Source organism: Pyrenophora tritici-repentis, chromosome 1 (genome assembly GCF_003171515.1).
Source record: "Pyrenophora tritici-repentis strain M4 chromosome 1, whole genome shotgun sequence".
Lineage (NCBI taxonomy): Eukaryota > Fungi > Ascomycota > Dothideomycetes > Pleosporales > Pleosporaceae > Pyrenophora > Pyrenophora tritici-repentis.
The window spans coordinates 689,838-713,807 of record NC_089390.1 but is presented as its reverse complement, the minus strand read 5'-3'; the positions used below and the strand labels follow the sequence as shown (position 1 = coordinate 713,807).

At 51.5% G+C, this 23,970-nt stretch overlaps 14 protein-coding genes across 14 annotated transcripts; 7 read left to right on the top strand and 7 right to left on the bottom strand.

Annotated features, from left to right (window-relative positions):
- Positions 1–571: 571 nt before the first annotated feature.
- On the bottom strand, positions 572–1,552 carry PtrM4_002680 (DapA, Dihydrodipicolinate synthase-N-acetylneuraminate lyase; the record flags this gene model as incomplete). The annotated part of the gene is made up of 1 exon (XM_001930317.2): positions 572–1,552. One exon carries the CDS (start codon positions 1,550–1,552, stop codon positions 572–574), a length of 981 nt encoding a protein of 326 aa, XP_001930352.2.
- Positions 1,553–1,836: 284 nt separating this feature from the next.
- Positions 1,837–1,983, top strand: PtrM4_002670 (uncharacterized protein; the record flags this gene model as incomplete). Its single annotated transcript, XM_066102649.1, has 1 exon — positions 1,837–1,983. The coding sequence occupies one exon, from the start codon at positions 1,837–1,839 to the stop codon at positions 1,981–1,983; it is 147 nt and encodes a 48-aa protein (XP_065964851.1).
- Positions 1,984–2,509: 526 nt separating this feature from the next.
- PtrM4_002660 (D-galacturonic acid reductase) lies at positions 2,510–4,118 on the top strand (the record flags this gene model as incomplete). Its single annotated transcript, XM_001930316.2, has 6 exons — positions 2,510–2,533; positions 2,684–2,846; positions 2,903–3,037; positions 3,093–3,351; positions 3,403–3,798; positions 3,854–4,118. 6 exons carry the CDS (start codon positions 2,510–2,512, stop codon positions 4,116–4,118), a joined length of 1,242 nt encoding a protein of 413 aa, XP_001930351.1.
- A 1,871-nt stretch (positions 4,119–5,989) lies between these two features.
- PtrM4_002650 (RING finger domain containing protein) lies at positions 5,990–6,931 on the top strand (the record flags this gene model as incomplete). Its single annotated transcript, XM_066102648.1, has 2 exons — positions 5,990–6,157; positions 6,230–6,931. The coding sequence occupies 2 exons, from the start codon at positions 5,990–5,992 to the stop codon at positions 6,929–6,931; spliced, it is 870 nt and encodes a 289-aa protein (XP_065964850.1).
- Positions 6,932–7,649: 718 nt separating this feature from the next.
- PtrM4_002640 (uncharacterized protein) lies at positions 7,650–8,028 on the bottom strand (the record flags this gene model as incomplete). Its single annotated transcript, XM_001930314.2, has 2 exons — positions 7,650–7,943; positions 8,002–8,028. The coding sequence occupies 2 exons, from the start codon at positions 8,026–8,028 to the stop codon at positions 7,650–7,652; spliced, it is 321 nt and encodes a 106-aa protein (XP_001930349.1).
- Positions 8,029–8,557: 529 nt separating this feature from the next.
- On the bottom strand, positions 8,558–11,239 carry PtrM4_002630 (HflB, ATP-dependent Zn protease; the record flags this gene model as incomplete). The annotated part of the gene is made up of 2 exons (XM_001930313.2): positions 8,558–9,360; positions 9,409–11,239. The coding sequence occupies 2 exons, from the start codon at positions 11,237–11,239 to the stop codon at positions 8,558–8,560; spliced, it is 2,634 nt and encodes an 877-aa protein (XP_001930348.1).
- A 610-nt stretch (positions 11,240–11,849) lies between these two features.
- PtrM4_002620 (uncharacterized protein) lies at positions 11,850–12,510 on the top strand (the record flags this gene model as incomplete). Its single annotated transcript, XM_066102647.1, has 2 exons — positions 11,850–12,133; positions 12,264–12,510. The coding sequence occupies 2 exons, from the start codon at positions 11,850–11,852 to the stop codon at positions 12,508–12,510; spliced, it is 531 nt and encodes a 176-aa protein (XP_065964849.1).
- A 216-nt stretch (positions 12,511–12,726) lies between these two features.
- Positions 12,727–13,259, bottom strand: PtrM4_002610 (UcrQ domain containing protein; the record flags this gene model as incomplete). Its single annotated transcript, XM_001930312.2, has 3 exons — positions 12,727–12,784; positions 12,869–13,084; positions 13,216–13,259. The coding sequence occupies 3 exons, from the start codon at positions 13,257–13,259 to the stop codon at positions 12,727–12,729; spliced, it is 318 nt and encodes a 105-aa protein (XP_001930347.1).
- A 240-nt stretch (positions 13,260–13,499) lies between these two features.
- PtrM4_002600 (Fungal-trans-2 domain containing protein) lies at positions 13,500–14,719 on the bottom strand (the record flags this gene model as incomplete). The annotated part of the gene is made up of 2 exons (XM_001930311.1): positions 13,500–14,336; positions 14,387–14,719. The coding sequence occupies 2 exons, from the start codon at positions 14,717–14,719 to the stop codon at positions 13,500–13,502; spliced, it is 1,170 nt and encodes a 389-aa protein (XP_001930346.1).
- Positions 14,720–15,559: 840 nt separating this feature from the next.
- Positions 15,560–16,705, top strand: PtrM4_002590 (dienelactone hydrolase; the record flags this gene model as incomplete). The annotated part of the gene is made up of 1 exon (XM_001930310.1): positions 15,560–16,705. The coding sequence occupies one exon, from the start codon at positions 15,560–15,562 to the stop codon at positions 16,703–16,705; it is 1,146 nt and encodes a 381-aa protein (XP_001930345.1).
- A 738-nt stretch (positions 16,706–17,443) lies between these two features.
- PtrM4_002580 (Epimerase multi-domain protein) lies at positions 17,444–18,633 on the top strand (the record flags this gene model as incomplete). Its single annotated transcript, XM_001930309.2, has 4 exons — positions 17,444–17,463; positions 17,514–17,605; positions 17,659–17,772; positions 17,825–18,633. The coding sequence occupies 4 exons, from the start codon at positions 17,444–17,446 to the stop codon at positions 18,631–18,633; spliced, it is 1,035 nt and encodes a 344-aa protein (XP_001930344.2).
- Positions 18,634–19,770: 1,137 nt separating this feature from the next.
- PtrM4_002570 (uncharacterized protein) lies at positions 19,771–20,708 on the top strand (the record flags this gene model as incomplete). The annotated part of the gene is made up of 2 exons (XM_001930308.2): positions 19,771–20,569; positions 20,701–20,708. 2 exons carry the CDS (start codon positions 19,771–19,773, stop codon positions 20,706–20,708), a joined length of 807 nt encoding a protein of 268 aa, XP_001930343.2.
- Positions 20,709–20,794: 86 nt separating this feature from the next.
- Positions 20,795–21,133, bottom strand: PtrM4_002560 (uncharacterized protein; the record flags this gene model as incomplete). Its single annotated transcript, XM_066102646.1, has 1 exon — positions 20,795–21,133. The coding sequence occupies one exon, from the start codon at positions 21,131–21,133 to the stop codon at positions 20,795–20,797; it is 339 nt and encodes a 112-aa protein (XP_065964848.1).
- Positions 21,134–21,416: 283 nt separating this feature from the next.
- On the bottom strand, positions 21,417–23,069 carry PtrM4_002550 (glycosyl hydrolase family 43 protein; the record flags this gene model as incomplete). Its single annotated transcript, XM_001930306.1, has 1 exon — positions 21,417–23,069. The coding sequence occupies one exon, from the start codon at positions 23,067–23,069 to the stop codon at positions 21,417–21,419; it is 1,653 nt and encodes a 550-aa protein (XP_001930341.1).
- Positions 23,070–23,970: the final 901 nt, after the last annotated feature.

Sequence of the window (23,970 nt, the reverse complement as noted above, 5' to 3'; positions counted from 1 at the left end):
GCACAGACGATGTAATCGCATTACCATGTACACATGTATGTCACTGGCCACCACGCCGAATGTCACTGTAAGATGAGGGGTGTTCCATTGCAGGGTGGTGTGGGGTACGTCGAAACCTTAATGCAGCCCTGCAATGCGAATATGTCGCGCTAGCACGTGACCCGCGTCTTTGCGTTCTTGCGTTGAAACCGTTCACGTTACCGAGTCATGTCTCATCCACAACATCGACAGGGACACGTCAGGGCATGTGTTTTTGTGGGGATTGTTCCGTTTCAGGAAATCACATGCAAATGCTATATCACGTGGGAGATATAACGGTCCTGGACATGCACATGTGGGGTATGCATCGACATGTCAAATTTTCAAGTGTGATGGAAACAAGACTGATAACAAGGGACATGTATGTACAACCATGTTTCGTTAATGCAAAGTGAGAAGTTGCTTTTCGCTCGAGTACCTGCAAAAAGAAGGTGCGGTGTGCGTTGCTAGAGAGAAGAGAAAAACTTGAAATTGGAATGATAAGACGAGTGCAAGTGTTTCATAGCAGCAGGGGAAAAATCAGGGTTTAGAGCTATAACTTCTTCTCCACTTCCATGACCTCCTTGATCCCTTCAGCGACCGCATCCACCTTTTCTTGCGGCAGCCTCTTGAGCGGTCGACGTGGGTATCCGCCGTAACCGTAATATGACTGAATGGCCGACTTGGTGCCAGGGATGGCAGATTTGGTGAGGACCCAGTCACCCTTGCTGAGCACCTTTTGCAGCTCAATGGCCTCGTCATATTTGCCCTCGGCCCACAGATTCCAGACCTTGACGCACGTCTTGGGAAGCACGTTGGCACCACCGGCGATGATGCCGGATCCGCCACTAGCAGCTGTCTGGGCTGTGAAGTCGGCCATGCCGCCAAAGGCCATGTAGCCGCTACCGTTGCTTTTGGCTGTGCAGGCATTGGTAGCAAGGGCAACACGTGTGAGCTTACCCGTGTTGCCACATGTGAACTTTGTGCCGACAATGTTGGGATGCTTGCCAAGCTTGATAATGAGGTCGCTGTCCATGTCGATGCCTGCAACAGCACCGGGGTAGTTGTACAAAATGATAGGGAGGGGTGAGCCGTCCGCAACCTTCACAAAGTAGTCGTAGATTGCCTCTTCGTCAATGGCATAACGATAGTAGCTGGGAGGGACGATGAGGACGTATTCGCCACCTGCAGCCTCGGCTTCTTTGCAGAGCTCAATAGTGAGTTTGATGCCGTGCTCGGATGCTCCTACAATGACAGGGACGTTTTGGTAGCCAGCCTCGTCTAGGGCCTCGCGGGTTGCTCGCGTAACTGCAGTCTTCTCGGCTCGCGATAGGTGGACGGCCTCGCCGTTAGACCCCATGGTGACAAGCCCGACGAGACCAGCCTCTGCTAGTCGTACTGCATGCTTCTTGATGACGGGGATGTCTAGCTCCTCGGTCTCCGGGTCGAAAAACGTCATGGTGGGTGAGTAGATACCCGGTCGGAGGGGTGTGCGTTCCCTGTGGGCATTGGTCCCATTTCCGTTTGTTGCCATGTTTGGATGTCGAAGCCGAAGCTGGGAGATGATGAAAAGGTAAAGAGAGAGGGAGGGAGAGGCAGCAGAAATCAAGATTCGGCAGAGAGGAAGTGGCCAAACAGTAATGAAGGATGCGGCTATGGGTTCGGTCAGCTTTAATATAGTAGCGAGATGGAGACAGTCGGCGCAAAGTAATTCACAGCTTAGTTCGGCAGAGAGCGGTCCTCATCCCATCCCACTTTCTCACCACTCAATACTACTGGGGCGCCTCAACGGCCCGCCTACGTAGGGCCGTTGTCGAGATGGCAACGAACGCACCGCTCTCATTCGCCAAGGGCACTGACAGCGCGACAACTAGGGTGGAAGAAGAGTACAGGGCTCTGGCGAGTTCGGGGTACAACTGCGCGAACTGCGGGACAGAGTGCGGCCTTTTCTATACGGATGATTAAATCGGCGGATTCCTGGTGGTTGGAGATGTTGCATAAGGCAGGGTTGCATGTCGGGAACGTGTCGACAAGTTGTTCCACCAATGGGAAGCGCGCGGGGGCGTGGGGTGAAGATGGCTTGGCCTGGGGAAGCTTGCTACCCCTCCAAGCCCAGCACTCGTGATGCGCCGAACATGGACGACACGCGCCTCGATGCAGGCGTACCGAGTTTATACGACGCATTCGAGATGCTGTCTCTGCTGGGAATTTGCACGAGGCCTGCTGTACGTTGCGTGTCCACAGAGGGCCTCGTGGCATAACGTAACGTCATCCGGCCGCGGTTGCCGGCAGAACGCGTTGGGTGCCCCTCATCGCGTCTCTGGGCTAGTTATATGATTTTCCGTCGCTATCGTCGAGTCTTCAGATGCCGACGACGCCATGTCGGGTATTGCATGCGCCCACCACCCACAAATACACTACACAAGTTGAGGACTATCCCAATTGAACACTCACTCCCGTCCTCATTGCCACACCAAATACCACCCTCATCATGGCGCCAGTAGAAGTTCTCATGGTGAGCTACCCCTCAATATATGCCGTCTCACACCGCTCCTGTCATATTACCGCCTTGAGTAGTGTACACATCATACCATGCGGCGTCATCGGCTGCTTACGTGCAACAATCGCACCATTGTGGGCTTCTTTCGGGCTAACTCAAACCTAGGTCGGTACTGGCGAGTACACGACTGGTTTCGTAGGAGGCGGTGCCTCAAAATCAGACAAGAAGGTCGGTGTCGTAGGACTGACGCTGTTTGATCTCCGGAGGCGCGGCAAGGTGGGCAAGCTGTCCATGGTTGGAACATCGGGCGGCAAATTCCCCGCCATCCGTACGTCGCCCTATGAGTAGATTGTTCTACCGATGCAGATTGCTGATCTTAGCCAGGCGAGCACCTGCAGAAGAACATCTCCGAGGCCTACAATGGTCTGGATGTATCTTTTGACGAGTTCCCGAAACAAGGGAAAACAGACCCGAACGCGTACAAGGAGGCTATTGACGCGCTTCCAAAAGGCAGTGCGAGTAAGTTGCGGACAGAAAGACTGTAAATTGCAGTGACTGACCTTCGGCATTCTAGTCACCATCTTCACCCCTGATACCACTCACTACCCGATTGCCTTGTATGCCATCGAACGTGGAATCCATGTCTTGATCACAAAGCCTGCAGTGAAACTGTTGGAACACCATCAAGCGCTTCTTGATGCCGCAAAAAAGCACAACGTGTTTGTTTACATTGAGCACCACAAGCGATATGATCCCGCCTATGCGGATGCGCGTTTCCGGGCACAGAAGCTGGGTGACTTCAACTACTTTTACTCCTACATGAGCCAGCCAAAGTCAGTCAAATGCTCAGGTAGAACCGTGTCAGTGACTAACGAGATAATCAGGAGTCAGCTGGAGACGTTCAAAGCGTGGGCAGGTATTGATTCAGATATCTCCTACTACCTCAACTCCCACCACATCGACGTCAACGAATCGATGATTCCCGACTGGAAACCTGTTCGTGTCATGGCTAGCGCCGCAAAGGGAATTGCAACAGGTCTGGGATGCGACCCTGCCACCGAGGACACAATCACACTTCTCACCAACTGGGTGAAGAAGGATGACCCCAGCAAGGTTGGAACGGGCGTTTACACAGCAGGTTGGGCAGCCCCACAAAAGGCTGGTGTACACTCGAATCAATACTTCCATTACATGGCATCTACTGGAGAGATTCGTATCAACCAGGCCAAGCGAGGCTACGACGTCACTGATGACGAGGGCGGACTGCTCTGGTATAATCCGTAAGTCAATGCGTATGATCCATCAAGTCGAAATCCATATATTAACCGTGTGCAGTTTCTATATGAAGTACGCTCCTGATGAAGAGGGCAATTTTGCAGGGCAGACGGGCTATGGATACATCTCATTTGAGAAGTTCATTGATGCTGTCAACAACCTTAACGCAGGCAAGGTCACGCTAGACCAGCTCGATGCGCGGCCACTACCGACTTTGAAGAACACCATCGCGACAACCGCAATTCTCGAGGCTGGCCGGAGATCGCTGGACGAGAACCGACCCATTGAGATTATCCAAGAAAATGGTGTCTGGTCTCTAAAGTAAATGGCAGTCGTTAGTATCAAATGAACATTTCACTGTGTCGGCATACGGGACTTGCATTGTCATCTTGATTTATTTTCATTACGTGTTATCCAACCCAACATCATCAGCAAGGTGCGTGAGGATACCCTACTCATTGCTCACCGATACCACGCACGAGAGATGACTGCCATATCCTGCCACGCACGTCCCCACGTGCCACCTAAACGCCGGAGCCGCACTCCACCCCCACACGACCCAGGCCCGCACTATCAGACCCAAGACGCCCATCAAAAGCAGGGTCAATGCAAGACTAACCATGTCCCCACAAAGTGGCTTACTCGCGTAGCAACCAGGGACGCCACCGCTCCTCAAGATCGGGCCCTTTCTCGGTCACCATTTAGTTTCCTTTTTTTCTGCAACCTTTCGTTCTCGGGCTAGCTACATACCGAAGTGCTTGGCTTGAGTCTGTCCTGTCTGGGCTTACTGTGGTATGTGTCACGAGACCGTGTTGGGCCACCCCCACGCGCTATGGCGGTGCTGTGTTGCACGTGCCATGGTGAGGTAGTGGAACGCGACCTAGTTATGTAATGATACATGTGTATAAACAACCTTGCGAAAGATGTATTACCAAAACAGGAACTACTAAATGGAATTGCAAATCTATGGTAGCTGTTAAGAGTACAAAGCCGCGCGATAGATAAGGTTGTACTGTGTTGGTTCAAGCGAGGAATGTGCCTGGACAGCATTGCTGAACCATCGGTGAGGAAAGACATCACCCGTAAACGGTTCGACGACTGGGTTAGCAATGCGTTGACCGCGTTTGGCAGATGGCCGTGCTAGTTGTGGGTAGATCTGACTCAACCAAGTAAAAAGATGTGTACCTCATAGCAGTTTGACAACGAGTAAATGTCAATTTCGTTTTCAAGCCACTAGATCTGTCACTCATAAGACTATTACAATAACTCCAAGATTCGGGCAGCATGTTAGCATCTGTGATCCTGCAAGTTACATGGTTTGAACACAACAGAGGTGTTGAGTTGAGGTTACTCAATATAACACAAATAATAACTAGCCAAGACGGAATTGAGCCATGTTACACAGATGGGGACTTGAGTAAGAAATTGCTTTATATGAATGCATGGTAACTGGTCTAGACACGGTGGTCCTGTATGACACGAATAGCAAAACTGAAGAACCATCGATTACATCATTTTAACGGGAGCTCTTCCGAGGACTTTCAACTCTTGCCTCACAAATATAAACTGACCGAGATGAGATTGCCCTCTTATGACTGGAAAATGTACGAGAACCTTTGGTCCCTATGATACGAACATGTGTTATCTGTAACCAAACGCATGTGAGATGGTCTGGAGGGTTTGGTTTGCGTATAAATACCACTCGTCTTTCCCTAGAAGGCAAAGAAGGGTTCTAGCACATACACTCTCAATGCAGCCCTTGGGCACATAATTATCCTCCTTGCATCACAGCACACTCTCATCACTTGTCTACTCACACTTGCTGCAGCAATATGACCGAGAAGAAGGGCAGATAACCTTAAACGTGTGTAAAATGGGGCAATGTCGTAGTGTTCGGAAAAGAAACAATAGTGTCGCGAAGAAAGCTTCGCACAAGCTGTCTATACATATCCCTAAGCCACTTATAGACGTCCCATGGAGTAACACTCACGGCCTAGTACAATTTAGGTAATCGAGAGCCTAGCAATCTTATCCAATCCACCACTTGCCGTTTCGGGAAAGAGAGTGCAATCGCTCAAGTTTGTTTGTCTCTCGCGCTTCATTTTAGTCAACCCCACACACCAACAATTTGGCAAAGCTGCTTCCGCCATCGCAAGACCTTGTCCCGACACCTACGCGTCTGAGTCTCTGTACACGATGGATGTCACTGGTTTGGACAACGCTACTGGCAAACTTGTTGTCCAAATCCGGCTTGATGAAATCATGGACGCTCTTCGAGACATTGAGCTTGAGACGGACTCAGCGTTGAGCTACCAAATTCTCCGTCACGTACTGGAAGACCAGTTGGAGCTCTTTGATGAAGAGGTAGTTGCGCTTCTCTCCTTCAGTTTATTCTCGAAATTGTCCACTAGGCATACCCACAGGCTGACAATATAGCAGGATAATCTGGATGGAGACTCTGCTGTCTCGTTCGCCGCATCAGAATACAGCAGCGAAGGATCTGATAGCGACAACGACCGCGTTCAAAAGTTAACCGTACGACCGCCCAAGAAAGGTCTCAGGTCGAAGCTATACCCAAAGCCAAAGCCAACCGCCATGTGCTGTGCCTGCGGTGACGACAAGGAGGAAAAAGTTAGCATGAAACTCTCGTGCTCGCACATCTATTGCCACGACTGCATCATCGACCTCTTCAGGTTCTCCATTCATCAGGACGCCACTCTCTTCCCTCCCCGCTGCTGCAAAGTACCGACTCCCTTCTACATCAATAGCACTTCTGGCTCGCACGAACACTCATCTGTCCTCCCGGACAAGCTACTCGAAGAAGTCAGGATCAAGAAGGCAGAGTACGATTTCGTGCACGCCACTTTCTGCAGTACATGCGGACGGCGCATTCCCGAAGAAACGACCAAGGATAGCACTGCCGAATGCCGTAGCTGCAACACCGCAACCTGCACAACTTGCAAGAACAAAGCGCACAAGGGTGTCTGTCCTGAAGATGATGACACGAAGCTTCTCATTGCTGCAGCAGAAAAGGTGATGTGGCAGCGCTGCTCGCAATGCAAGAACATGGTCGAGCTAGATCATGGTTGTTTCCATATCAGGTACGCCTACTGTGTCCTTCCTCATGAATTCCCGTGAATCTCACAGATTGTAGTTGTCGCTGCGGTTATGAGTTCTGCTATAACTGTGGTAAGAAGTGGAAGACTTGTACCTGCCCGAAGTCCGACGAGGGCCATATTATGGGGCGTAGGCCAGAAGCTCTCGAAGAGGCTCCCGTCGTTTGTCAGCATGTTTGGAGACCTCAACGTGGTACGGCTTGCGCACGTTGTGATGGCACTAATCTGAACTTGGTTATGCGGTGCAGCATTTGCCGTATGGAGCAGTGCAGACGTTGTATCAACAACCGTGACTAGCGGCGGAAGTATTGGTAAGAGACGTGGGATCTGGTTCGTGTATGCCCAGGAGATATGGAATGCATCATGGCCATGGCCGGAGTGTATCATTTGGTATCTAGAGGGCTGTAGTCGGCAAGCCAAACTACTGGCTTTTCCAAAAGAGACGTGCTGAGCGGATATACTGGAGAGCGATGGGATGCTTTGCAACAAGCAACTCATGCATTTTTTGATAAGGGTAATGGAAGTAGACATATGCACTCGTAGCAAATGCCAGACAACCAAATGCATACTGCTTATCATCGGATCAGTTGCCCACAATTCGGCACGCAGATGCCCAGTCCTCAGCCTCTCATTCCCATGTAACCTCAGCAGCCTCTGCACCTCCACTTTCGCAATGGCCTCATATGTATCACCCTGACGAATCTCCGCCCTCTGATATCCCTCGCTACACCTCACAGCCCTCACCTCACCAGGATGAACACGGAGATCATAAACACCAGCACAATCAGCGCAAAAGGCATCATCATCCTCACCGCTTCCGTATTCCCGCTTTCCATAACCTCGTCCTGCACCAGTCTCGCCTCGGCCTCGGCCTCTGAATCAATTGAATACCGCTCGCCCGTCGCACGTAACTTGCTGTAGCGATTCCCAGGCTCGGATTCGTAGATGTTGCCGTCGGCGTCGCGGAACGTGTATGTTTGCTTGTCGGCGTCGTAGCCGATACGCTCGTAACCAGGGGGTAGGCGTTGTGCATCCTGTGATGGGGTATTAGAGTTGAGAGGGGCTACATGGAGCATAAGGCGGCCTGCGTACACTGTCCATGTCTGTCCAGCGGCCCATGGTGAGATGCTGTCGATGGGTGAGTTGAGAAGGTTAATGAGATATGATGGGTCAATGAGGGCTTGTGTGATGGTGGTTATAAGGATACTATTGTTAGCCTGGGGCGCAGCATCGCCTTGCTATGTGCACGCGGGGGGCGCAAGAGTTTAGGCGCCCAGGACGCCTCGTGTTGAAGTCTAATGGTGTGCTGTGGAGCCATGACGCTGATCTTGGGGCGCAGGCGAAATGTGGGACTAGGGAGCTGAGCCGCCGGCATCACGTCCGCCGCACACCCATCCTGGCACCATTTGCCTGTCTTCCACAATACATCACCACCAGACACGAGCACATGCAAGAACGATGAACTTTACAATGAATATCTTTCCTCTAGTCGCTTGAGCGCCAGATGGACAATATTGTACAGAATGCGCTTCTATGCTACAAGTCAAGTTGCGCATGCATCTCTACCGGTAGAGTGGAATGAAACCCCCCCCATCATGCCCGACTGTCCAGCTCATGTTATGCATGACAAAATAAACCTCTACAGGTATCACCGTCCTGCATCCAAGTCCTTGAAAGTCGCTGGGCTGGGTGGAACCAGGGGTCCCTTGACCCCGTCATTCCCCTTCGGCTCGATGTAGCCAGGTGCCTTGCCATATTCGCCTGAAAAGTACTTGTGGAAGTCTTGGCTATCCTCGAATGGCCTGGGTCCAAGTAGTCTGATCATATCTTCCCGACCCAACATTTCCTTCCTCAGTAGCTCCTCAGCAACGAGACCGACCTCATGCTTCTTCTCTGTAAGCAAGTCTTTGCATTGCTTGTATGCCTCGTCGACAATGCGCTTGACCTCCATGTCGATGTTCTTTGCTGTGTCTTCGGAGAAGGGCTTGGTGAGTTGTTGGCCCTCACCGTCCTCGAAGTAGATGTAGCCGATCTTCTTGCTCATGCCCCACTTACTGACCATGGCAGTCGCCATTGCCGTCACTTTGCGGAAGTCGTCTGACGCACCAGAGGTTACCGTCTCGAAGTGCAGTTCCTCGGAAACACGTCCACCAAGTGTCATTGCCATGCGGTCCATGAGCTGGTTTACGTTCATAAGGTAGGTATCGCCGTTGGGGAGGTATTGAGCATATCCGAGTGCACCTTGACCGCGAGGGATGATGGAAACCTTGAGGAGGGGGTCTGCCCACTTGAAGTACCATCCACAGATGGCGTGGCCAGCTTCATGGTAGGCAACCGTCTTCTTCTCTTCGGGCTTGAGGACCAGTGACTTTTTCTCGAGACCACCGATGACACGCTCAATGGCTTGTTCGAAGTGCACCATGGCCACGGTATCAGCGTTAGCGCGGGCAGCTGTTGTATGTTAGTTTGAGACATGCATGCAACAGAAGTAAGGCTTACCAATCAAAGCAGCTTCATTCACACAGTTGGCAATGTCGGCACCAGAGAAGCCTGGCGTCAAAGCCGCGAGCCTACCCTTCAGGAACTCCAGGTCCTCGTTTGTGATGATCTTCTTCAGATGCACACCGAAAATCTGTCCTCGACCATCCATAGTAGGCTTGTCAATGTTGATGTGCCTGTCGAACCGACCAGGTCGCATGAGGGCTTTGTCCAAAACGTCCGGTCGGTTGGTACCTGCGAGTACTACTACTTGCTCAGTAGTGTTGAAACCGTCCATCTCTGTCAATATTTGGTTGAGGGTAGCCTCGCGCTCATCATTGCCACCACCAAAGTTCTGCTTTGAACGAGCACGGCCGATGGCGTCGATTTCATCAATGAAGATGATACATGGCGTGCTCTTGCGGGCATTGGCGAATAAGTCTCGAACTCGTGAGGCACCAACACCAACGAACATCTCCACGAACTCGGAACCACTAACGCTGAAGAATGGTACGCCCGACTCTCCGGCGGTAGCCTTCGCAAGCAGTGTTTTACCAGTACCGGGTGAGCCAGACAGAATAGCGCCGCGGGGTATCTTTGCACCGAGTTTCTGGAATCGACTGGGATCCTTGAGGAAGGAGACAAATTCCATAATCTCTTGCTTGGCCTCGTCCATACCAGCGACGTCGGAGAATTTGACCTTGACATCTGTCTCGTGGTTGAACTTCTTTGCGCGACTCTTGCCCATGCCGAAGACACCGCCACCGCCACCTGCACCGCCTCCAGCACGTCTGGTGAAGTAGAAGAGAGCACCAAGAAGGAGTATAGTAGGGCCGAATGACAGGAAGGTACCAAACCAGGAGATTTCGCTCGAGTATGCAACAGGTATCCGCTCTGAGCTAGGGATGCCCAACTCATACTGTGCCTCGTCCATCTTACGTTCAAAAGCCTCGACAGAGCCAATGGTGAAGTAGTAGTAAAAGCCCTGGTTGATGGCGGGAGAGTCGGGATACATGGATGCGACGGCCTCGCGGTGCAGGTGCACCTTGGCCTTGTTGCCATTGAGGATGACAATCTTCTCAACCAGTCCCTTGTCCAAGAAAGTTGTGCGGAATTCCTGCCATGTGATTTCCTTTGAGTTCTCGCCTGGGTAGATTGCCCTGTAGGTGATGTATGCGAGGAAGGCGCTGATGATCATTGTGTTGGTGTCCATGCCGCCAGGGCCTCCAGCACCGCCAGCGCTACCCTTGGGGCCTTTTCCTGGGCCTGGATCGTGTGCGCCCGCCTTTTGCTGTGGCTCCTTGGCCGCATCGTCCTTGGTAGCTTTGTCCTCGTAGACGTGTTGGTCGGCTGCCTTGCGTGCCATTTTTGTGGTTAACCGTGATATCTTTGCCGCTGTAGCCAAGTCCAGCTTCTCGCCTCTCTCCAATTTATCCATCTCTTCCCGAAGCTCCGCTGGTATCCCCGTCCGCTTGATTTCATCCATTGCCTCCTTGACATTCTGTTTCTGCGACTTTGGTACGCCCATGGAAACAAAAGCCACTATTTTGTCCAGTTGCTCTTCCTCCTCTTTTGTCAATTTGCTCATCTTGATCTGCTCCCCCGACTCTCCTGAATCTTCCGCCTTTGCAGGCTCACTGGGCCCGGCCTTGTCGTCCTCCCTCTTGTCATTTTTGCTGCCTTTCGGCTCCTCTGGTGATCCAGTCGCAAACCGCCGTGCCCGCTGCTGGAAGTATATACATTGTGGTATTGGTGCTCGTAATGTGCGCGGTGCCCTCGTCGAGGCGTCGAGGCGGAGGACAGGTCGGGAAAGTCGCGCTAGGTTGCCTGATCGGCGGAGAAGTGTCGACATGGCCGTGTAGCAGTCGTGTATGGAATTGAGCGAAGAAATACAAGGGAATGGAAAGTAAGGGTATAGTACAAGTTAATAGAGTGAAAGGGATACCACGCCGAAGAGACGACTGCGCGTTGGCAGTGAGAGTGTCTATAGTGGCGGGTACGCACTGATGGCGAAAGCTAAGATATGACAGAATCATCGAAGTTCCTCCCATGCCACCGATGCGCCGACTGACTAAGCGATCCGCCCGACCTCGAACCTAGACTTGCACCGGACGTCGCGCCCACGTCAAGCTGCCATCAACTCTTCATCGCCGCCTGGCGTACCAACAATGCTCATTATGGCGTATGCATTCACTGTCATCGTACCACCAAGCAGCCTCCGGCTAGCCACCAACTCGCAAGCATAGCCATGTCTGATACATCGACGGGCACGCACCAATCGATTAGCCCTGCACCATTCACCACACCTCATCACGGTCCGACTGCAGTGAGATCAACCGGAACGCGATGGCGCGTAATCAGCACTGACTTGCCGAAATGCGACTTTCTGAGTAATCCTCGGGTTGGATATAGAAAGTCGTGTAGCTGCCCGTGTTTTCATCTCTTCATCGTCAGCCTGTAACATGTACTTATCTCCGTACATCTCCGCCCTCTGCTTTTGCCTCTCCGCGTTCGCGCAAACTTCAAGCGCGAACACGACTTACCTCACTGTCCCGGCTTTAGTGACCACGCCACAGAACACGACTGCAATCCAATGCTGGCGCCTTAAACATAGTCCGTTCGCTGTGACTTCGCAGGCAGGCATCACTGGAAGCCGCGTCGCAACCGTGAGCAATGCTACAAACGTAGCCTACGTAATTCAGCCACCGCGGTTCAATGGTGGATTGCATAGAGCGCCTGTACCTCAGTGAGTAACTAAGTCAATTCATTAGCGTAGATATATAGTTATACTTCTGCTGCTGCATGATTGCTGCATATTTAATGTAGCTCACTTATTTTCCTTCTACCCATGAAGAACTCACACTAACAAATTGGAGGCTCGTACACTTCATCGCCGGTCTTGCCCACGTCACCCTGCCTCAAGACAGCTCTCAGGAGCTATGGCTGGTTGGTGGAAGAGGCGGTTTGGTCATCGCCGCTGACACAACAGGCGAGGGGCATATCACCATGTATCCCAGTGATCAGGAAACTGTTACCATCACTGCGCCTTTCGCAGGTGGCGTCGTACCTGAGTATGAGGTGTTGAAAGAGGGGCCATGTGATGGGCTGCAGACGTTCATATAGTAGAAAGTGGCGCCAATGCCAACCAAGATAGACTGTGAGTGGACTTGGAGGGACTTGATATAATTCGGACAATCGGGAAAGACGGAGATGATGCAAATATTGGTTGTACAGTCTATTTGGTGACTCTGCAAAGAAAACTGTCAAGGTCGGCATCCGATCAGCTGCCTTTCTGAACATGCACACACCCCACCAACAACTCTCTATCCGGTCTTTGCCTTACTCCTCCTCATCGCCGTACAGGGCACGTCCGGTCTTGGAGTTGAGGAATTCGTTCCTGTTGCTGTTGTCAGCCTCTGACCCCATGCCGTCTGTCCCAATTCATGCACATCTTCACCCCCGATCCGTATTATCGACTCACCTCTCAATGGCCCATTGCATAGTTCCGTATGCGACGACAAGCGGCGGGATAAAGTAAAGGACCTGGTTCCTTGATCGGCGCACGACGTTCCAGAAGCCCTTGGCAATGAAAGTGGCCATGGGGCGCTGTCGGTTGGGGCTCAGTGCGTAGGTAACGACGCCCTTGCCGGGTCGGCCGCCGCCCTCGTACGGGTTACCCCATGAGCCAATGTGCCATCTATACCAGTGTCAGTACGTGTGCCGTCCTACTCCGTCTTTGTATGGGGGTGTTGCGTATGACGGCATTCGAAGCGCGCCTGTTTTCGGGGAAGGTGGGAGCCATTGTCGGCGGTAGGAGCTTGGACGTACGTGGTCTTAGTCTTCGCGTGGTTTTCGCTGGGTCCGAGAGCCATTGTGATGATACAGGCGGTCGTGGTCGGGGTACAATGGGTGGGTTGACGGCGTTGACGTTGATTCTAGAAAGCTGTGAGCGCAGCTGCGGTTCGCCAAGCCATTTTCCCGCCTACGCCCAACAAGGCAAGGCGCCACAGAGAGGAATAGGGCCAACGTGATTGGATCAAGAGGATATCACGTCTGAGAGAACCCGATAGGCCTTCGACCTTGTGGTCATCGCGGTGAATGCATTGAGACTTCTACGGAACACGACTGCACTCCCAAAACTCTGCGAGATCCGATGTGATTGCATCACCGACGACATATCCGCGCTGCACTACTACGTACAGCAGATCCAAAATATCTTCTCTTTCTCGAGAGCTTTGGACACGCGCACCAGCAACCCTCAAAGGAAAGAACAAAAGCACACCCGCGACTCCACAAGCCAACAATTCTCGGCTCAGCCGAAGAATCTCACGCGTGTGCCAATCAATCTCACTTTGAGCGAGGATTGGCGCATCTGGCGAACCGGGCTGAGTCCAGTGCATGTGGTAGTCGTAAGTGCCGGAATGGTATATGCTGATGGCATGATAGTACACGTGCCCCAAAAGAAGCTCCGAGTCTAATATTAGTTCTTGTGAAGTATGCTGCCATGTGTTGCTCATTTCCCACCACTCTTGAAGCATTTGCCGAAGCAACAGTCCTTCAGCACCCAGATCTTGTGCCCGCTGGAGTTGCATTTGATCAGACATGGAAACTGCCTCAAAACTGCAAAAGCGAAGGGCTCGTATACTCAATTCAGAGACGCTCGGCAACATGTCGAAGAGCGATTCTTTTGGATGCCACACGGCTGCACCTTCACCACTCCAGAACCTTGCAAGTGCATTCGCCCATACAGCTTCGCTGAGAAAAGTAGGTTCCGAGTAGATCAAGGCGCGGGAAATCTCGAAGATCCGGGTCGTGAGAAAGAAGGTGCGAGTATATGTACTGTGCTGATCTTTGCACGCAAGACTTGAAGGTTGCAGGAGGCGCAGAATTGCGCATGTTCCATGGAGGAAGTGCGCGAGCCAGTTGTTTCCAGTTGGGTCACACATGAGCTGAGCGAAATCAGAAGGAAAGAAGTCTTGTTAACATGATGGAAACGTACCTCGAAAAGCCCAAGGAAGAACGTTGTCCATAGCATAGAGCAATCGCCTGCGAACGTATTGCACATAATGCGACGATTAATGCTTTTCACCGACCTTCCATATAGCTGTAGAGCGACGTCGGGTGGCTCTGGGTGTTTCCCCGTCGCTGTCGTAGACTGAGCTAGCCGGGACCTATGAAGTGCGGCTACGGCACACAGCGCGTCCCTGAGGTCAGGGGTGACATGCATCATGTCCTCCAGTTGGCCCTGGAATAGATAGCTCCCACTATGAACAGTGTTCATGGGCAGAAAACAGGCGAAGAAGTAGGTCATATCATACTCCAATTGGCTCATATTGACAGATGGCAAGATCTGAAGTTGCTTCGTTTGCCCTTGTGAAGCAACTGTAGCCACAGCAGGCTCATTGCCCACAAACACGAAGTTCGGTGTGGCAGGTGGAGTTGGGAATACGCAGGCCAGGCCTTTCCAACGGCAATAGTCGCACGGTGCGCCTCCATCACACTATCGCTCCGTCAGTGCTGTCATCATCTCCATGTCGGAATTGCTCGCCTTGATCTTACGCTTAGCACATGCTCCACATCTTTTTCTTTTGGACCGACGCCCATCGTATGGCCCAATCATTTGCGATATGCACGTCAAACCAGATCAAGATGAGCTCGAAGCGTGCTGTGGTTGCGGCTGACCGACACTAATTGTCGTTGAAGGTGTATTACCAGCAGATCTACCGATATGCCTCAAAGCGTTGGAAAGACGTGTTAGGAAGTGGTACTGCGCGTTTGTAAACCGACATGCAGCGGACACTACCTATGTATCCCAGGCGCTACCATGAGGCTTAGCCGTATTGGGAAGTGAAAGAACGCGCCTAAGCTTATTCGGGATTAGCCCTCTGTATACCCAGCGAAATGCCGGCTAAGACAATTATACAAGAGGCTCTGCGTAAGGCTGGGGGAATCCGTCGTACACCTGTATCCGCTTTACTTGGCCCAGTTTGGTCATAATGCAGCGCACCGGGAATGACTGAATATCCTCAAGGAAGGTTTGTCGCTGAGCCATTGATACAATTACTTCGTCCTGGTAGCTGTGCAAAGCATCATCATAACAGTTTGCCATCTCTATTCGATATTCCGTTTGCATCCCCAGGCAAAACTTGTCGCAATCTTTAATCTCGACAATATGGCATTCAGAACTTCACTGTCCCTCATACTTCTGTTACTCTCGCCATTGCTTTCCACGGCCAAAACCATTCTTCCCATAGTCGGATCCCACCGTTACGATGTTGTCATCACATCTACATCCCTCACCGACAATGACCGACTGGATCCATACGCAAATGATGGTCGCGCTAGATCCATCATGGTGTCGAGCTTTTCTCCCGTCAACACGTGCCGTCAGAAGAACATCGTTCCCTACATGCCTGAGGCGACTGCATCTTTCATGGACGAGAAATTTGGCATATATGGACTTCCGAATGGGTTCTTCCAGTCGCTCAATCTTCCATCGTGCAATGAGACGGCCACACGTGGGCGGGCCTGCAATTCTGGCTCATTCCCTCTCGTACTGTTTTCAGGGGCGCTCAGTACATCTCGATATCTATATAGCGCCATGCTCCAGAGTCTCGCGGCCACTGGATACCTGGTACTTTCCATCGACCACCCTTACGACGCCGACTTTGTCGAATTTCCCGACGGTACCGTCGTAACTGGTGTTGAGATAGACAGTGATGCTCAGATTGAACTTTCTGTCAAGACGCGAGCTGCTGATATCGTCTTTGTGTCCGAGCAGATGAAGAATGCTTCAGCAGTCGAGAAGATGTTCGCCGGGAGATTGCACGCTCGCAGCGTACCTAAGATGGCTGTTTTCGGACATTCTTTAGGCGGTGCAGCTGCAGCCAATGCAGTGATGCAAGTACCCTCGCTTCGCGGTGGATTCAACCTTGATGGTTCGGTTTTTGGTCCCGTAGTGGAGGCCGGCCTTGATCGCCCTTTTATGCTCATGGGCCACGAGAACAAGACCCAGGAAACTGACCCGTCATGGAAAGCGATCTGGTCACAGCTGAAGGGTTGGAAGAAGGAGTTTGAAGTGAACGGCGCTGCACACTACAGCTTCTCAGACCTACCCCTGGTCACATCGGCGCTGGGACTGGAAGGACATCTACCTGCCGAGGTAGGAGATATCCTGGGTACTATTAAAGGTATCATAATGTCGCAAATAACTAACGCATACTGTGCTGCTTTCATGGACATGGTGCTGAAAGATGGAAAGAAGAATGGCTTTCTTACAGCCGGCAAGCAATTTTCTGAGGTGAAAGAGGTCGCGTGAGTATTGTCCATCCTCTCCCCTCTTCCCTAGGGAATGAATCTTAGTTGGGAAAAGAAGATCTTGTTCGACCATGTATCTCTTGGGTAATTTCGCGATGGTGGCTTGGTAGATGAGCATGAGAGGCAGTGTTTCGGCTGTCTGAGTGTATTTGAGTTTTAGAGGTACCTTAAATTTACTCTTTTGTCACAGAGATAGCCAACACAACCACTGTGGCTTTATCAATACCTACCCTCTTTATTCACATTGTGACTGTACCACATGCGTGATGTAGTTAGCGAGTGTTCATGACCTTGATATCCCCAACGAAGGTTATAGTATGCACCCTGTTGCGGATCTAGTTTGCGCGACTTTAGTCGCCCAACTCTCCACATGCTTTCGGGACCTGCATTACGTATGCGAGATTTATTTGCGATGAACGACCTATGATGAAACTTCATCTCTCAACATGAGTCGCGACGTGTTCAATCTCGCAGTCCCCACCAGATTTTTCGTTCTGCCAGATTAGCTTTCGATATCCGATGATAGACGTTGATTTGCAATAGGAAACGGAACAGCGTCCGCGACTGAGGGCGCTAAGTGTAGGACTTGCCGTGCGATTAAAAGTTCTTCCAACGGCAACGAATCTACCGTCATGACGTCATGCACAGGCGTGCAGACACAACCATCCCCACGAGCACAAAAGGTACGAACTTCTAACTAATTTATTCTTCAGTATTTAACTCAACAGAGTTCCTCAAAATGTCACCGAATATATTTCTGTGAGTGATCAGACCTCACAGCATGGCTTTATCCCTAATTATGGCTACAGCACCGGGGCGACAGGCTACATCGGCGGCGACACGCTGTTTGCACTCTACAATAAGCACGCACACTATGACATTGCAGCACTTGTAAGAACAGGTATATGCAAATGCGGAAATCATGATACGTAGATAGCGCTAACGTCTGCGAAGAGGAGAAAGGCAAGGTTGTGAAAGAGGCATTTCCCAAGGTCCGCATTGTCCTTGGAGGTCTTGAAGATGCCGAGATCCTAGAAGAAGAAGCTGCAAAGGCAGATGTGGTCATACGTAGGGATCCCTTGCAACCATCGTATGGTTAGAACGATGCTCACAATTTTAGATACCGCAGATGCGTCAGACCACGAGGGCGCAGCAAAAGCCATTGCCAAGGGTCTCGCATCCGGCCATTCCAAGGAGAAGCCAGGATTTTGGCTGCATACAGGCGGTACTGGTATCTTGTGTTGGGAAACCATGCGGGACGACAACCGTTTGGGTGAGTGGTCAGAGCGAGAGTACAACGACTGGACGGCTGTGCAAGACTTGACTGGCCTACCCAAAGATGCTTTTCACAAGAATGTCGACGACTTGGTGCTTTTAGCTGGCTCTGAATCGGTTAAGACCGCAATTTTATGTCCGCCAACCATATACGGACGCGGCCGAGGACCATTGAACACTAGAAGCAGACAGGCCTACGAGCTTGCGCACCTGATTCTCACTGGCCAATACATCCCCATCATTGGTCAAGGTAAAGCGAGATGGAACAGTGTCCACGTCTCGGATCTCGCGCAGCTTTTCGTTCTTTTGACCGAAGCCGCCGTCTCTAACAACACCGATGCAAGATTGTGGAACGAGCAGGGCTATTACTTGGTTGAGAATGGTGAGCATCTTTGGGCTGATCTTGCGCGTCTCATGGGCAAGAAAGCGACCGAGCTAGGGCTCGTCGAGAAAAAGGAATTGGAGGAACGCGAGCTCGGCAAGGAGAAGGCAATCGAACAAGCTGGTTTCGAAGCAGTCAGTTGGGGCTTCAACAGTCGTGGCAAGGCAGAGCGCGCGAAGAAGCTCGTGGGCTGGCAACCGCAGGGGGCGAGCATCGAGGACACGGTCGAAGAAATCCTCAAGGATGAAAAGAGTCGCTTGGAGAAGAAGTAGGGTACTCGTGTGATATCTACGGGCCACATGGGTGACGTGAGATAGTTAACACACTAATATACAAAAGTCACTGTAGGCGCCAAATACACCTATTAGGAATATAACAGTACAGTTTACCTACACTCTCACGACCAAGTGTTTCATGTCACACAGGTTAGCTGACTATCGAGCGCTTGTCTATCAGCTTCCATGATTTGCACAGTCGTGCTGTGGTACTCGTCGCTTTCCGTATGAAGCACGTGACCGCACATGACTACATATGTATGTAACAGACTTCAAGAACGTCAGAGCGGTACCCGGGCTTCGCTTGTTCTGAAATCTGCATGATACATTGTGAATGCATGGGCCGCATGCGGTCCCTCAAACGATGACCCTAGCTAGTTTCGTGGGGTACGTTTGTAAACCGGCGGTTGTGAGTGATTCGAGGTCAACGATTCTAACCTCGGCCTGCTTTATGGGTTTCTGCGCCTCGTTGTCCACGGATGACAGAACACAGAACGCAGTTTTGTTCGTTGATTTCAGATATCCCCGCGAAGTTAATTACAATTACAATGACAGGTGAAGGCTGTCAACCCGCAGTATGTTTCGATGACCGTCCAATCTCTGGTTGCAGGTTGTTGCGTGCAAAACACTGAAACCGAACTTCCCTCAGGCATCGCGGTTGAGCCATCTGCAGCCCCACCACTTTGCCGATATCCGCTAGTCCTGCCGCCTTAATCGCCAAAACCTGCCTTGACATCGAAGAGACAGAAATCCTCCAGGTGTCGTCGACAAAATACTTAGGATAGTGTGAGTCTTCGAAACCTCGGTACCTTCTGCATTTGTCACGAAACGAGGCGCCTTCAGCCACTGGCGGAGCCACCAATGCTTTCATAGCCAATTCTCTTTGCTTAGAGCTTGGCATGCTTGATCTACTCTTGACGTCTAACCATAATCATTGAAGGCATGATTTTGTTGCCTATGGATTCTTGACGAGAAATGCCGTAGCTGTCACAACTTGTGCACGTCATGTTTTGTCTTCCGCTACATTGCACACGTTAGGACTGTATATATTGTATTGGACCATTCCTGCCTAGATAAATCAACAGCCATATCTCATCAAGCAAGCTTTCTAAAGCTTATACTCGAGAATCAAGCATGCCTCTCTCACTGTGCCTTAACAAGGGTGCCCCATCTTCTATGCGTGGCCAGGCTATCAGGATCTACGACATCTTGGTGGTGACCATGCTGGCATGTCTCCTCGCAACTCTGGCCTACGCCGACGATGATGACGAACCCACATCTTCAGCCAGTACATTCTCAGCTCCTTTCGTTGACCAGAACACGGGTCTTCAGATGGAACGGTTCTTCGGCGCGCGCACCTCCTTCGGCTTCGCTTTCGCCACGTCTTCATCGACTGCAACAGCAGGCAGCACAAGCTCTTTCATCGGCCAAATCAGCTTTCCTCTCGTCAACGGTCAGGAATGGGGCGCCATGGGACTCACTGGTGACATGGAAGGCAACTTCATTCTCGCCGTATGGCCCGATGGCAAAGGCGATGTCATGGCCTCTTTCCGACAAGCGACCGACGAAGATAATCCGCCAGAGGTGACGGGAGCATTCAGCGTACGCCCCATTCCTGACGGAACGATTGTCAATGCAACTTTCTTGAGCTACACCTTCTTGTGCGAGAACTGCATCGACTCGACTTTGGGCCTAAGCATGGACACTTCAGGGAACGCTGTCATGGGCTGGGCCTTGTCTGAGAAACCGCCTCTCGGGAACTCCGCAGATCCTGGAGCTCGTCTCGACTTCCACGAGCGCGGTTTTGGACCGTTCACGGCGAGGCTGGGAGCTGCTGTATCCGCGCAGTTCGAAGCTGTCGCTGCAACAGCGTTACAGCCCGTCGCGGCATCTAGCAATGCTATTGCCGCGGTAGCTGGAGCGGCAGGCGCAGGTAGTGGCGGTGACGATGACTCTGACAACGATGATGACTAGGAAAATTAAATAGCTATATTGTCGCAAGTGACCCTCGTATCGCAGGAAAGGACAAACGAAAGGGACAGAGCACCACCAAGCAAGCTTCAGAGTCATAGTCCGTTGGCGGTTGAGTGCACTGTATCAAATAGCAATCACGAATGATCATGAACATTTACAAAACCATTTGAAGCCAACCCAGGTGTTACCACAAACATGTGCATTTAGACTTTTGTAGGCCTAGACATATTTCCGTGAAAGTGGTCTGTAAGTACAGCGTAGGTACCTCTTGTATTGTCGGATGGGTGCCCTTTATACAATCATATATAGGAACTGCGCGCGAGAAAGCAACAAAGCTGGCATCGGGGTTGATACCGGGGTCCTTGGTCTTTGCGATGAGGTGAGCCTGAGCTTTCCTGGATACACCAATAGATCGATTCTCATCGCCAAGCCAAAATTTCAAGATGGCGTTGAGACTTGGGTTGTTGTATCCGCCGAAGTGAGCGCGTGAGTGAACCAGCGATCGATGTATGGGTACTGGCATTGTAGTCCGTGCCGACGGGGAGGTCCGCAAGGAGATTACCCACGATTTTCGTTACATAGGTAGTGTTGCCGAATGAAGACGTGTTCGCGATGGACGTGTTCGCAGTGACCCAATTGAAAGCGTTGTAAGTCTCGAGTGGGTGGAGAACTGGCAAATATTCTCCACATCTTGAAACAATTTCATGGCTGCAGAGTAGTCACTAAGAGTGCTACAATCAGGACCAATGTTTGTCGCATCTATATAATTCAATTGATTGCTGTTTATATACTGGTACATGCCTGAACTACAACAACTGCAAGTCAAAGCTCTTCACCAACACACTACCACCCAAAGACTGAGTCGCAAAGTTGAATACACCGAATCGGTATCCAGTGAAAAACTGCCAAGTGTTTGACATACCGAAAGCCGGGCCGAGCTGCTTGAAGTTGGTTCCATCTGTGCTATACCAGAAAGTGTTCTGCCTGGCGGTATTAGTACCAAACGCTGGCGTAATGTCCGCCTGGATGCGCAGGTAGAGATCCGTCGTGCTTGCAGGAATAGAAGGTCCTGTGGCAGCAACAGAGCCAGTGGACTTTGTGGACCAATCACTGTTCATGGCAATACCATTGACCATGACGAGGTTTGTAGCGGACGAGTCTTTGTGGATACCAATGTACGCAGCGGTGTCTCGGAAGAGCACAGCACCTGCGCGATCACCGCTCTTCATCTTGCTGATGTCGATGCGGAAGGTTCCCGATGACTTTGGTCCCAGAATACGGTGCGTGAGTGTGTTGCGCGCCTGGTAGATATCCTGTGTAACAGTCGTAGTTTGTAGGTTCACACCACCACCACTTGCCATGCTCCACTTCGTGTTATCGGGGTTGTGGTTCCATTCCCACGCCGCGCTCAACGATGATCCGGTGAACTTGTCGATTCCTGTTGGCGGCGGCACGGTCTTGGATGTTGTGACGGGCATGGGGTATGACTTTCCCCACGCGCCATTGACCTTGACAAGCTGTGGCCATCCGTCGCTCGTCCAAGTGAGGGGCGCAACAACGGGGATACGGCCACCAGGGTAAGAGTCCATGAAAGCGACATAGTACCAGTTACCATCTTTGGTGTCGACTACACCACCTTGGTGGCTGACACCAGCACTGGAGAGAGGTCCGCTGATGTTGTCAAGCAAAATTTGCGCCGTGTATGGACCCCATGGGCTCTTCGACTTCAACACATACTCTGCGTTTGCGGGGCGCGTGCAAAAGATGTAGTACATTCCCTTGATCTTGTACAAGCGGGAGCCCTCGAGAACGACGCCGTTGGGATCCTTGTAGACACTTTGGCTCTTGACCTCCGCCGTGCCGGCGGCGTTCAATTGGGCAACCGAGATTTGCGTGTTGCCGTACACCACATACATGGTGTCATCGTCATCAATGAAGATGCCGTTGTCGTAGTAGCATTTGGGGATGCTGCCTGCGGATTGCCAGTTCCAGGTCGAAACTTCGCCATTGTTGGCAGCTGCGTTGGATCCAGCGGAAGTCCAGATATATGTCTGGCCAGTTGATTGAACACATCCCATCCAGTAGAATTTGTCGTTTGACTTGCGGTACCTGAGTGAGCTGGCCCAGATACCTTTGACGTAAGAGCGGTCCGCTGCGCTGTCGAGGTTGTATTTCGCACCAAAGTTCAGCGTGGGCACGCTGTGGGTTACTGGAGTCCAGTTGACGAGGTCGTAGGACTTGAGCACCGGCGCGCCTGGCGAGTAGGCAAACGTTGACGATGAGTAGTAGAATACATCGCCTATCCGGAAGACATCCAGATCAGGATAGTCCTCCCATAGGACTGGGTTGTTGAAAGTCCCGGCCCGACTAGTAAGCGTGTGCTTGCCGTCTAATGGGCTGCCGAGAGCCATGTTCGGTATCAGGCCGACGAGGGCAAGACCGGCTGTTGTGATGCGCATAGTGACGGATAATGCGACTGCAAATGCACAGTTCGTGTGGGAGCAAGATCCGGGGTAGACATCCCAACTTTATACTATGTCGGAGAGCCCAGGTCGCTGGCAGCGCATCTCATTAACCGGAAAATCTGGCCCATATAGTAAACTACCCGATATATCCACATGGGGCTCGTGATAGAAGCACTACTATAAGACGGGTTTCGAAATGAAGTAAAAACCTGGGGTAGTTGCCACCCCAGAAATGGGCTTGTCAGACCGGGCTGTTACGGCTGTTCGCCATTGGTGCGGTTCGGGCTGAATTTCTCCGATTACGGTATTGCGCGCGGGATCGTCATCGTCATTACCGGTGGCTAGACCCAAATCTCACTAAACCTGACTTCTGCCGGCTGCGAAAATGGGGTGGTTATCGAGGTTCTCGCGTGAGGGAGTTTGAGATGCATCATGGGGCTGATGGAAGGACGTAGGGTGATGGTTCGGTAAAGTGGGACAATGCATGTCCGAGCGCGACCCACTCTCCGTCTGACAAGCTTGTTTTCGTTCATCCGCGTCAATGAAACAGTACGCTTTGCTTGTTTTGATAAATCAGTCGTGGATATAAGATCACAAGAAAGCTTCGACTCTTAGCTTGGCTTCAAGCAGTCGATCGCTAGATGGCGCTATCCAGGCGACTTCCCAATGCGCGTGCAGACACCCAAGCACTAATGGCCACTTATCAATGCAAATCCATCATTCAGCCTTCGAAAGAAGTGGTCCTTTGGTATCTAGGAACACAACTGCACACAATGAAGGCTGACAACTACCAGCACATGTCCCTGACAACGCACACCGACTGCCACTGATAATGCCGAACGCCAGGGCGGAACAATCCACGCTTATGTCAGAATCAGCAGAGAACCACATGGGC